Source organism: Protopterus annectens, chromosome 1.part1 (assembly GCF_019279795.1).
Source record: "Protopterus annectens isolate FY-2018-M chromosome 1.part1, PAN1.0, whole genome shotgun sequence".
Lineage (NCBI taxonomy): Eukaryota > Metazoa > Chordata > Ceratodontiformes > Protopteridae > Protopterus > Protopterus annectens.
The window spans coordinates 1,025,425,191-1,025,438,985 of NC_056726.1; the positions used below are offsets into that span (position 1 = coordinate 1,025,425,191).

At 32.7% G+C, this 13,795-nt stretch overlaps 1 protein-coding gene across 1 annotated transcript in view; it reads left to right on the forward strand.

The window, feature by feature from the left end:
• Nucleotides 1-13,795, forward strand: part of LOC122808787 — a 735,783-nt gene that overhangs the window by 375,591 nt on the left and 346,397 nt on the right. Inside the window, exon 5 of the mRNA XM_044079826.1 lies at nt 10,192-10,464. Coding sequence (XP_043935761.1) covers nt 10,192-10,464 — 273 coding nt within the window. The remainder of the gene's footprint in view (nt 1-10,191; nt 10,465-13,795) is intronic.

A 13,795-nucleotide genomic window follows, 5' to 3' on the forward strand; every position in this document is an offset into this window, starting at 1 on the left:
AACTAAAAGAACATAAAAAAGTCCACTCAGAAAACTGTCACGATGGAATACTCACTATCTATAATTGCTAGCAAGTGCTCTTTTAATTTTATCTCCAGCCCAGATTTTTACATTTTTCTTCCATTTTACTTGAGGTTCCAGCCACAGATTAAAATATGCATTATGTCTGCTATTTTTGACATTACTGCTTTGTCAAATATACAGTTATAAAACATAAGGGACTGAACCTTAGGTGAAATCCTAGCTAGTTTTAGTAACGGTAAATGTTTCTGCAGTCATGCAAACTGTAATTTCTTCTTGTCAGATCTCTGAAATTATGTGAAATGATAATATTGGCTACTTGGGTTTTATCAATCATTGTTCAATGTTGTAGCTATACATCTTCTTATAATTGTGTAATATTTGTGATTGGGTGATTTGCTTGTCACATAAATGCACTTAAACATTATAATTTATTTTATAACTTTTGTCAGAAACATTCCTGCTTGCATGAAGGATGAAAGCACTGTTACTACTCATAATAAATTTGTTTTAGTTTAGAACCTTGTAGTTGTAGCAATGCTGAGTTTTTCAGTATATTTATCAATTCATAGCCATTTTGAAAATGTGTTTCATTATCTATCTGTTTATCTATCTCTAAAATATTTATTTTATTTTTAATGCAGTTAGCTTAACATGAGAATCATGTTAATGGGCAGTTTATGATGATACTAGATGATGGTATCCATGAATGGGAACTCAACATATAAAATACCTCTCACCCCGATATGATTCATAAGTATATGTGCAAGGCACAACATCTGTTGCTTGAATAATGCTGCCTTGATGATCGCCTGCTTATCAATTGTAATTACCCCTTCCAAGGAGAGCAACTGATCAAGTTAATTATTTCTGTAGAGAAGGAGACAAAAATAAATGAACTTCTTTAGGACTTACCATGTGCTAAGTATCCTTATGTACATGGGAATCCAGTCTGGAAGGTTCCAAAACAATTGATGAATGCTAGATAAAGCTTTTTCAATCCCACTGGAATGTTGTTGCTTTATCAAGCTAAATCCATTGTTATTCAGCTGCTTTAGTTAGGAGGCAGCACAGGTGGATCACTGATGTTCCAATTTCAAAATGTCCTATCCAGTTTCACCACACATTATTAATATATGCTTGACATGTTACAGTTTACAAGCTTATCACAAACTCAGAACTTCTTTTTTTTCAAAACAGGTTTATTGTTTTAACATGCAAGAGAAATATCATAACAATTTTATACAAGTAATTAAAAATAGATATGATTATAACATTCAACAAAGCAACTAAAGTATTTACAAAGACATCCACTACAATCAGATCAATTAATTAAACTAAAATACCATGCTATTGAAATTAGGATTTTTTTAACAAATTTTGTAAATTATCCCATACAATATAATAAGATGTTTTTCTAGTTGTTCTTGACCTAATTGTGTTTATTTCCATATGGCACACTATATTCATAACATTTTTAAATTCATTGAACGAAGGAGGTGTATCTGAAATCCAATTTCTGGTTATTATTTTCCTAGCCACTGCTAGAATAGACCATAACAAGGGAAGCTTAACCTTTTTAACACTTTGAGGTACAGGTGTGTTGAATAATATAAGAGATTTAGAAATAATGAAATTATCTGTAAAAAGAGCCTGCAAAAATCCATTAATTGACTTCCAGTATTCTTTCAATTTTATACAGTCATAAAACATATGAGCCCAGTCAGCATTAATTTCTACATTACATCTCTTACATAGATTATCTTTATTATTTATTTTATTCATCATCAAAGGTGTATAAAAGATCTATGTAAAAATTTCCATGTATAAAGTCTCCAGACAATGGAAGACGTAGTTCTATAGGCAGATTCCAATATATATTGTTTATCTTGTTGATTTGGTGGGTCCCCATTAATAGAAGTGAAATAATTCCAGTATGTATCTACACTGTAAAAAGTTTCTTGTCTGATAATTTTATGTATGTATGAAAGTTTACCTTTATCCGAAACTTTATGTTGTAAATTTAATATCAAGTAATCAATCAGTGTTGGAATAGATTCTTTAACTGTTATAGACATTAGATCTATTTTATTAATGAGATGTTGTCTAAAGGTCTGAACCTCTAACCAGCAAGTTTCTCTTAGATCAAATTCTTGTTTTAAGAAATCTAGATTTTTAACTTTATTATCAGATATCAACTGATACCAGTACTTTAGAACATTATCTATAGCTAAATGAGTTCCTTCAGAAGTAGATGACAAAAGCATACCCTGAGTATACATTATAGGGAATATAATAAAATTCCATTCCCTATACTTAGGGTGCATGAATATAAAGTTATGATAGCTAATAATAATATTTAATGGGTAACAAACCATATGTTTAGGTGTAATAGGTGAAGTACAAAATTCCTTTAGTAACCATAACATGGAGTTATTTGCAATCATATTTTTATGTGTTAAGGAGATTTTCATGAAGTGCATACAAATTAGCTCCCAATAATCTTTCCATTTTGCGACATATGACTGATCTATTAATAAAGTAATAACTTTTACAAAAGAAGAGATAGTATATAAATTAAAGTCTGGAAAAGAAATACCCCCTTGAGACCAGCTATTAGTATGTTTCTTTAATGCAATCCTAGGTCTATTAGGTGCCCATAGGAAATTTAACATTAGTGTATTCAGTTTCTTGATAATTATTTTTGTAGGTGGAAGTATTATTGATTGTATTAAGTATAAAATCTTGGGGAATATTATCATTTTAATAATTGTAAGTCTCTCCTCCATAGTAAAAACATATTATTCCAGGTATTAAAAAGATTTTGTATATTAAGAAAACAGGTATTATAATTATTATATATAATAGATTTAATATCTTTAGATAGTATTATACCTAAATAAGTTATCTGACCTGAATTGGGTACATATTTAGTAAAATCACTAATGAGAATATTTTTCGTGTATATATAGGTAGTATTTTAGTTTTTCTTCATTGAATATTAAACCAGAAATACTTTTAAAATTCATCATTTTATCAAATAGAGACTGCATAGAAGAATTAGATCCTGCTGATGTAATGAGAACATCATCTGCAAAAGTTGAATTTTGGATGTTGTATTTTCATCTATTTCAAAACCCTCTATGTCAGTACTGTTTCTGATCAAATTAGCCCAAGGCTCCATTACTAAAGTGAATAATAGTGGAGAAAGTGGACATCCTTGTTTTGTACCTTTAAAATGGGTATTTTTTGTGAAACAAATGTTCCTACCTTAATATAAGCCAATGTTCCTTTGTATAAATGCTCAATTAGATTTACAAATGCATCTGAGAAGTTTGTGCACTTCAGTAAGGTAAACAGATAGTCCCAACTTACTGAATCAAATGCTGAACTTATATCAAGACTAATAAGTGTTAAATCTTTCTTTTTCCTATTTGCAAAATCAATTAATGTTAAAGTTCTTCTTATATTATCAAAAGTATTTCTAATTACAATGAAGCCTGTCTGATCTATATCTATAATGCCGGGGATGATTGTCTTCAATCTATCAGCAAAAATACTCATAAACATTTTATAATCAACATTAAGTAATGAGATGGGCCGATATGAAGTACATCTAGTTGGATCTTTATTAGGTTTTAAAATTGGCGAAATAAATGTATATTGCCAAGATGGGGGATTATTAACTCAGTTTGGGTCAAAATAAAAACCTTATGTATTAACGAATATGTACTTTTAGAAAGGATTTTATATATCTCTGGTATAATACCATCATTACCCGGTGCTTTGTTTGATTTAAGGTTATTTATTTGTGTAATAACCTCTGTATATGAAATACTTTTGTCCAATAGTTTAATCTGTTGTTTATTAAGCTTTTTATTCATGTTTGTGGTTATAAACTCCTTTATTTTATCTTTAGGTTCCATGTTAATGTTATTATGGTTAATTTTGTGAACGTGATTTCTAAATTCATCTAGTATTTCTGGTATACTAGAAACATTCTTCTTTTTCCTTAGAGAAAAGATTTCTTTGATATGGTTTTGTGTATTCAACCTTTTTGTTTTATTTTTAAGTCTATGTAAGTATGTGGGGCTTATTGAATGAGACAAAACTTGTATTTCTCTAAAGTTATTTTAACTTTATGAGTTAAAATTTCTTTGTATTTCTCATTTAGTTTGTTTATTTCTTCAATAACTTTCTTGTCCATAATATTTTCTTTATTATTATGTTTATAAGAGTCTAATTTACTTTGAATATCTAACAATTCATTATCCCAAGATTTCCTTTTATTATTATACCATCTGATACTTTGTCCATATAGATATGATTTTAAGGCATCCCAAACATAGACAATGGAGACTTCAGGAGTATTATTTATGTCTAAAAATGTTTTACTTCTGAAAGTATATATTCTTTATAGTCTTTTAGTTGAGTTAAGTATGCTGGTATCCTTTTGATCTGAACATTATGAGTATTTTTATCATGAATTCAAAAACAATTGAATTATGATCAGATATAGGACATGAAATGATTTTGGAATTAATTAAATCTGTTACCATCTGGTTAGAAATAAAGACCCTATCTATTTTTGAATAAGTTTTGTATCTGTTAGAAAAAGGTGTATGGTAATGATTTTGAATCTATCTGATTATTAATATCATTCAAATGATAAGAATTAGCAAAATCATTTAAATGTTTTGCATTAGATGTAATTCTTCTTTTTCCTATAGTGGCAGTATCACTTTCATGTAGTATACAATTAAAGTCACCAGCTAAAATAATATCTCCTATAGAGAATGATATGATCTTATCAAGATGATGTTTCACTGTATTAATACCAATTCCAGGTATCCAATATACATTAATTAAAGTGTAAGTCTTCCCATTAATTTGTATTGTAACCATACAAAACATTCCTTTGTCCTCCTGATAAGACTTAATGGTTTTAGGAATGGGCATACTTTTATTTCATAAAATAGCCACTCCTCTTTTTTTCTGAGTGTGCTCTGAACTAACCAATACTGTATATTTGTTTGTGGCTAGTTTATCAATATCTTTTTTCAAGAGATGGGTTTCTTGCAGGAAGACTAAGTTGGCCTTATGTAAATTAATGTATCTTATTAGGCTTGCCCTTTTACACGGATTATTCAATCCATTAATGTTTAAAGAAATTCCTTTTAAAGATGTCATTTGGCATTTTTAAAACTTAAGAATCTTATGATCAAAATAACAAATAACAACATAAGTAATGTTACATCTCCTCCTTTAGGTGTACCTTTAAATATAGCTGTATTTATTGAATCTCTTGATTTTGTATAGGATTCAATTTTGTTTGTAGTGACAAGGAGTGTACAAAATATATTGTGGATGTCAAAACTATATACATATAACAATGAACAAGTGAAAATAATGTAAGGATTAAACCTTGCATCCAGCCTGGAGTTAAAAACTCCAACTTAGAGTAGTATTTACCACTCAAGTTAACCCCCTACCCTAAACAGCAGTACCTCAGCTACCACCTTATCAATTTAATACTGGTTATATTTAACTTAAATTAACAGCTTTCAATTCAATTATCTAGCAAGACAAGACTACACATTTGATAAAACAGCATCATATAAACTAAAATAAACTTTTTATTTTTTTTTTAAACTATTCATACTACTATATACATCTATGTAATATAATACACTTGTATTCAAATAGCATTCAAATAATCTTGATATTAGGAACCAAGAGGAGAGAGAGAAATAAAAGACGTGAAAGAGGGAGAGAAAGTGAAAGAAAGAGAGAGAAAAAAAAAGGGGGGAAGGCATATTTACATATTAATTTATTCAAAGTATGTAAAAATAAGTTCTAACATTCATTTAAATCAAAAACTTTGGCTAATATGGTTCAGACATTACATATATTAAGATGCATCTATTTTCTGTCATGTAAATGCAATCAACAGCTTCCAAAAAAACCTTGAATTGCTTGTATATGAGCATTTTACTCATACTCATTATTGTCAATAGAATAAAATATTATATTTATAGAAATTGTTATAAATCATACTGCATAGTTATGCAAATTCTCAGAAACACTTGCATTATTGTAAAAAAAGCCATCTGTATTTTGTATGTCTATACTACTGCTTTAAAATATATCACATGACAATTTCTTCCAGAATAGAGTTATAAAGTTATTTATGCTTGTCAATCAGATGAATTAAATGAGTTATAGTAATGTATATGTTTGGAACATAAGTTTTAACACAGATTAGTATGCTGCAGTCAAGTAGATTTTCAAAAACACTTGAATAAATGTTTCATTTTCTATGCCTTCTAAAATAAGACATTTACTTACTACAAGAAACTGCATCATTTAAAATCATTATAACTGACATATTTTATGAATTATAACATAGATATTTAAGTAATTATATAAAATAACTCACATTTAAATGTTAAAGAGTTCATTTTCCTTCACATAGTCGCATTTGCATCAGTTCTACTTCCTGGTAGAGTGTTCTTCCTGAATCTGAGATGTGTCAGTGTGATATCTGGGTCAAAGGTCAAATTGACTGCTTTCAGCTTCTTTGTGAGAATTCTGAGAGTTGAAGCTTTTAAAACAACTCGAGGACACTGTTCATGAGGTAGCACACATCCCAGATTGTCTCCCTTAACATTTTGGCGGGAAACTTGTTAAAAACTAATGACAAACATTCATTTAGCAGTGTAAATGCATCAAAACATGACAAAACCTTTGCGATGTATTTTACAGGTTATTACAGCCTCTATGTAAGTGAAATTAAGCCCAAATGTATTAATAAGTAATAAAACTCAATATTTTTGTCCCAACTCAATTTTTATGCAAATCTTATTATTTACTGTGTCTATATGATCAAAAGCATTTCTATATATTAATATGAAAAAAAATAAAGAGAAAGAATAAAGAAAAGAAAAAGAGAGTAGAAAATAAGAGTGTAAAGCAGTAATAAAAAAAATGTAAAAGAAAGCTATAAGAAGTATATACAATGGAATATTACTTACTGTTTATATTAATAGAGTTAAAAATAAAACATATTATTTACTATTATTTAGTTCTAATTATTATTAGTTAAAGCATGACAGATTATTTACAAACAAGCATAAGCAGTATAATCAAGAAAGTATAATTAGGAATAGCATTTGAAGAACATATAAACGTTTTACAAGGAATAAATATGTTATTATTCCATTTATCATATTTTCATTACTCTTCTCTCCTGCCCTCCCCACCCTTTACCCACTACATAATCTAAATAGAATGTCATTGTTTAAACAAAGAAAATAAGAAAAGGAGAAAAAAAGAGAAGAAAAAAATGTATCAAATTACTGACCTTACTTCTCTTTTTCAGAAAGAGAAACAAATTGAATAATAGCTTGTTATTAGTTCCTCAGATATTTTGACTGGTTATGAAACAAAACATTTCTTTGCACACAGAGAATAACTTTGATTAAATCTTTTTCAGAATATTTGTGGCTTTCTGGAAATACAGGAACTATATTTAAAAAGATTAATAATGAAGTAAAATGATGAGAGAAAAAAAGAAAAAAAAATAGAACAAATCATTTGTTTTTTAGTCTCTTCTTCTTCTCTGAAGTCTTCCACAAAGTTTCAGTTGCCAGTCTCTTTAATGAAGGACTAGCCCATTCCATTTCATCTATTTTATCCAAAACCTTATTTTTTTTGATAAACAGTAAAGCAGAGTCTAAGTCATCAAATATTTTAGGACCATCAGGAAGGAAGATTTTTAGCTTGGCAGGAAACAGAAGGTATGTTTTAAACTGTGCTTTTTTAAGCTCCCTTATTAGTGGCAGAAAAACTTTTCTTTTAGCTATTACCAAGGAAGAATAGTCATTGTCAAAACGCACAGTTGTCTCATTAATCTTAACAGGAGCTTTAGCCCAAGCAGATTTAAGAACCATCTCTTTATCAAAAGATGATAGAAATCTAACTATAACTGATCTAGGATAGTTTTTGTTAGAGTTAGTATTAGCTATAGATCTATGTGCTCTTTCGATACCAAAAGAGAATGCTTCTGGTAAGTCTAAAGTTTTAGGGAGCCATGTTGTTAAAAAAGAAGTAATATTGTTACCTTCAATATTTTCTGGCAGTCCAAAAATCCTAATGTTATTGTGCCTAGATCTATTTTCCAGGTCATCCAGCTTTGTTTGTAAATGTGTATTTTGTTTCAGCAGAAACTCAATGTTGATTTCCTCTTCTTGGATTCTATTTTCCATGTCATTCACAGCTTCTTCTATGCCTGTCATCTGAATCTTCTGTTGTTGCAGGTCTATATGTAACAAGTCTATTTGTTTTGTAGTTTTTTCTATGAAGGTATCTATTTTAGTATCCAGTTTATCCATCTTAGCAGCAAGTTGCTGGATTATAGTTATCAGAGACTGAAGTTCTTTCTTGATGCTGGAGTCTTGAGAATTTGTCTTACTGGAACTCATTTCAGACTGATAAACTGACAGGAAAATTTCCAAAGTGATTTCTGACAGGAATATTGTTAAAATTTCCTTTCTTTTTTAGATATAGTTCAAGAACTATATAAAACAAACATATTTAGAAAGAAAATGACTTCAAAAATTAATTTTTTAAGTAATTAATTCCTGTCAGTGTAATGAAATTGGTGGAGCTGAAGAAATCTGCTGCTATCCTGTGTTCATCCTTGGCCACACCCCCCAACAAACTCAGAACTTCTGACTACAGCATTGTCAAAGGCTTAGTTCTTTTCATAGCACAGGTGTAACAAAACACAAGAGACAGCAGTTATTCATGCCCATGTTTAGTATCATGCCAAAATGAGAAACAAAATAGGATTATGTGAAATCCTGCATACCTGGTGACTTTTGTTTTTAGGTGCAGTTGAGTTAACTTCAACTCATAGTGACTTTATAGACAGTTTCTCTAAATAGTTTATGGTCTTCGCAGAGCCCAATAAGGCTTGACAGTGACATGTTCATGTTTACTATCATTGTGTCAAGACAACATATCAGAGGTCTTCCCCTTTTAAGCTGCTGCCACTTACCATAACAATCATAATGTCTTTCTCCAATGATACCTTCTTTTTCATGGTGTGTCCAAAGTAGGATAGCTTGAGCCTTGACATTTGAACTTCAAAAGCGAGCTTGAGATGGATCTCAGCAAAGACTGATTGATTCATTCTATGAACAGTCCATGGGATTTAAAGTAGTTCACGCCAACACCAGAATTCAAAGGAGTCAACGTTCTTCTTGATTATCCAAGTTTTGCAACTATATGATGCTTCTGAGAAAACAATTTCTTGAACTAATCTGATCATTGTATGAGGAGACACATTTCTGCATTTAAACACCTTTGTCAAACTCCAAATACATAGATGCCATTGAATCTCCACTCTACTAGTTGATTCCATAGTAATAACAAACCCAGGAAGATTGAAGTGATTGACAACGTCTATGTCTTCTCCAACAAGACGGACATTGTCTGTGCCATTAGTTTTAAGTACCTTTGCCTGTTTGGTATTGACCTGCAGGCAAATCTTGAGACTCTGCTCCTTGATGCTTGATAGTAAGTGCCTCGGGTCATTTTCATACTCTGCTGAGATTGTCTTGTCATTGGCATAATGACGATTGTTGATAATTCTTCCACATGATTCTCTGATGATTTGCGAGAATGATAAGTGTTCAGGCACAGCCATCCATATCAAAGCTGACCACAAGGCTTCGTGATCTACACAATCAGAAGCCTTTTTGTAATCAATAAACATATGTACATGTTATTCTGATATTCTTTGAGTTTTTTCTTGGCTCCATTTTAAAACTGTAACCTGATACCTTAAAGCTGTACTGAACTATCCATTAACCTGACTTTCCTAACCCAAGAACTCTCAGTACTGTATTAATGTTTCTATTCTGTCATGATGATAGTCTATGCAATCTGTGAGGGACTTGACTCAGATATTTGTAAAGTTCTTGATTTGGGTTTTCAGTTTCCACATCTAAAAACTATAAGTTCATTTTCTGTAAAATCTATTGTTTTAAATTTCAAGACAAAATTCAGCTAATACTATGCAAGCAGCTAATATGCACTGATAATCTGCAGAATCAGTTCCTGTTTTATTAAGATAAAATTAATGACTTTTTATTTTTCTTGCAGAACCTGTGGATATTCAAATAACTCCTCAGGGGGTCATTCCCACTGGAAGTAAAATGACAATTAAGTGCAGCAGCAGTTACCATGAACTCCATTATTGTGATTTATTTAAGAATGGTTATATCATGCTCCAAATGTCAAAATCCTCCAATAGACCTGTATTCCAGTATATCATTGAGGATACTACCACAAAGGATGAAGGTTACTACAAATGTAGATGCTACCGTTCGGATCGTGCTTATACTGAGAGTGACACTGTTCCTTTAATAGTAAATGGTAAGTGAAAAGTGCAACATTCACTTTAAGGAAGTGTTTTTCTAAATAACAATGTGTTCTTTAGTAGAGCCAGCACAGACACAGATTAATTAACTTGCAAACAGAGCATCCTCAAACAAGTGAGCGGTACTAACTGTTAGAATTTGTCAACAAGAAAGTGGCTATGTATTACCTGACTGTTAAATAAGCACAGTTATAAAGGTGAAGTGTTTAATTCATGAGTAAGGTAATAAAACACATTGTCTTATAAAGCCAATAGTTATCACTGAAGCCTAGGACAGAATAATTATTTATATCAGGCACCACACTTAACCAGACAAAAGCTTTCATGCACCTCTGAAAATGTAATGCCTTTAGATTTCAAACTGGTCAAGAAACGCCAAGATTGATGAATGCCTGATCAACTCCTCCCTTCTCAAATTTATCACCTTAAACTCCTCACACACCCCTCTCTACCCCTCCTCCATACCTACTTTACTTCCATACCTACATATAACTCAATTACTTACACATCCATTAAAGATAATAAACCACACTCTACTGTTCACTTCCAACTACTATTCATTATTATACTACTTCCACCTCTTACTGTTGCTTACATACTCCCCTCCTATGAAATTCCATTACTTCCATACTTTCACCACCCTAACAAACAAACCAGCTCCCTATATCTACCCATCCTCTCTAACCATGCCAACATAACAACTACTCCTAGTTAGCTACTAGCAAAATATCACAGAATACACCACATTAGATATAACAACCTCAATCCCAGGAAATCCCTACTCACAAATAGCAAAATCCCTAGTCCATACTATCTCAAACAACTTCACTTATTAAAAGATGGAGACATTCACCCAAACTCAGGGCCATTAACAAACCCAATCTCTCTCCCCAACCCCAACCAAACCACTAATTTCTTCATCACTAGACAATCTAATTCACTCCTTGTAGCTCACCTTAATATTCGAAGCATTAACAATAAAATAGCTCAACTCCATGCCCTCTTAGATGTCTACTCCTTCGACATTCTCTGTTTAACAGAAACCTGGCTAAAACCTACAACTAAAGATAGTGAAGTCATCCCATCAGGGTATAATATTCTAAGACTCAACCGCGTAACCAAAAAGGGTGGAGGGGTTGCTATTCTATCTAAATCAGGATTAAAATTAACTACTTATGACACTAAACCACCTCCTAATACCAATGCAGAAATTCTCATATCCAAATGTGAACTTAACAAAGCCATCTATATTATTTGTATCTATCTACCCCCCAGTAACAATAATACCACCACAGAAAATATCCTATGCTGGTTATCTCAACATCTTCCCCAAGAAACTTTAATCCTTGGTGACATAAACATTGATTGGAATTGCTGTAGTAGTAGCCACCCTACCACCCACATTAACCTTCATGGTTTCTCCCAAGCCATCACCTCCTCCAGCAGGATAAACAAACACAACAAGAAGGAAAGCACATTAGACTGGATTCTTATAAACAACCATCCCCAAACATATGAATCTGGAACCCTTCCTGATGATATAAGTGACCACTCATTTACCTATATTATCAGGCACAAATCATATTCTCCCATTCCTACCACTATCAGGAATATCAGATCCAAAAAGAACTTCAACTCTGATCTCTTCCAAAAGGAACATAGAGCATGCACCTGGTCTCCCTTAAATTACCTCCCTCTAGAAGAAGCACTACAATACTTTAATTCAAATTCTTTAGCCATTCTTGATCACCATGCCCCAACTCGTGCAATCAGATTCAAAACCAAATCCACCCCTTGGCTTTCAAAAGCAACACAACAGAAAATGCATCTTCGAAATAAATACTGGGCTAAATGGAGAATGACCAAAAATCCTGTTGACCAACAAATTTTCACAGAATTAAGAAATAACACTAAGAAAGCTATACTGTCAGATAAAAGAAACTACTACCTTCAGTTTCAGAAGGCTAACCATAAGAACCCACAAAAGTTCTGGGCGAGTGTCAACCAGTTACTACATCCAGGTCAATCCAGTACACCAAACCCACAAAATACTGACCAAGAAAATCCCATGTATACTGCCAATGCCTTCAATTGCTTTTTCACTGATGCTATCCAAACACTAGCCATTCAATTATCATGTAGTAATTTTACTTTACCTACCTACAACAAAACTCCACCCCCATCATTTCTTCTCCAACCAGTCCAAACAACCCTTATTCTTGCCCTAATCCAACAATTGAAACCATGCTCTCCTTCAGCAGACCAAATACCTGCTGAATATCTACAGAAATCTGCCAAATCGATTGCTTACCCCATCTCCATTCTTATCAATAGAACTATTAGTGAAGGCCACATCCCTAGCATCTGGAAAGTCTCCCATATTATCCCCCTCCACAAAGGTGGCAACTCAACCGAATTCTCCAATTATCGTCTCATAGCTCTTCTTTCCCCTTTGGCAAAGATCATGGAGAAATTCTTACATAGACAGTTACTAGACCACCTAATCCACAATAACTTGCTCTCTACCTGTCAACATGGTTTCAGACCTTCCCATAGCACTACCACTGCCCTCCTACCACCCTAGAAAACAAAAATGGGAAGAAACTAAGGGTACTGCTGCTCAATGCCAGAAGTCTAAATCTCAAAATGCACGCACTTGAGGCCCTTCTCAGTATGGAGAACATTGATGTATGTGCTGTGACTGAAACCTGGTTCAAGGCTCCTGAGAGCACCCCGGCACTATCAGGTTTTACCTCATATCATGCGTTCCGGCCCCAAAACCCGGACCACACCACAAAAGGAGGGGGTGTATCCATATTCATCAAGGATACCCACACCTCCAGGTTGGTGGCAATGCACGAAGCATCGGAAACCATCCAGGTGCAATTAACCATAGGCAAAACTGCTCTACAATTTGTAGCATGCTACAGGCTACCCTCTCAAACTCAGGAACCCCACACAGCCTTCCTGAAGACACTGGAGGGTATAAATGTATCTCCAAACACCATTATATTGGGTGACTTCAACTACCGAATATAGACTGGGAACATTACTCAAGCCCCAACTTTCTAGCCCAAAGGTTCCTGGAGTTCATAAATTCAAATGCCATGGAACAACTAGTCACCATTCCCACAAGAGGAGAAAATATACTAGATCTCATCATCACAAACATGGGGACAAAATGCTCCACACCGGAAGTATATCCCTCATTGGTGAGATCAGATCACAAACTAATCTCACTGGAAATCCACATCCCGCCCCCCCCCCCAACAAAAAAGACCACAGTGGAGAACTTCTCTAAAGCAAACTTCACACTACTCAAGACTG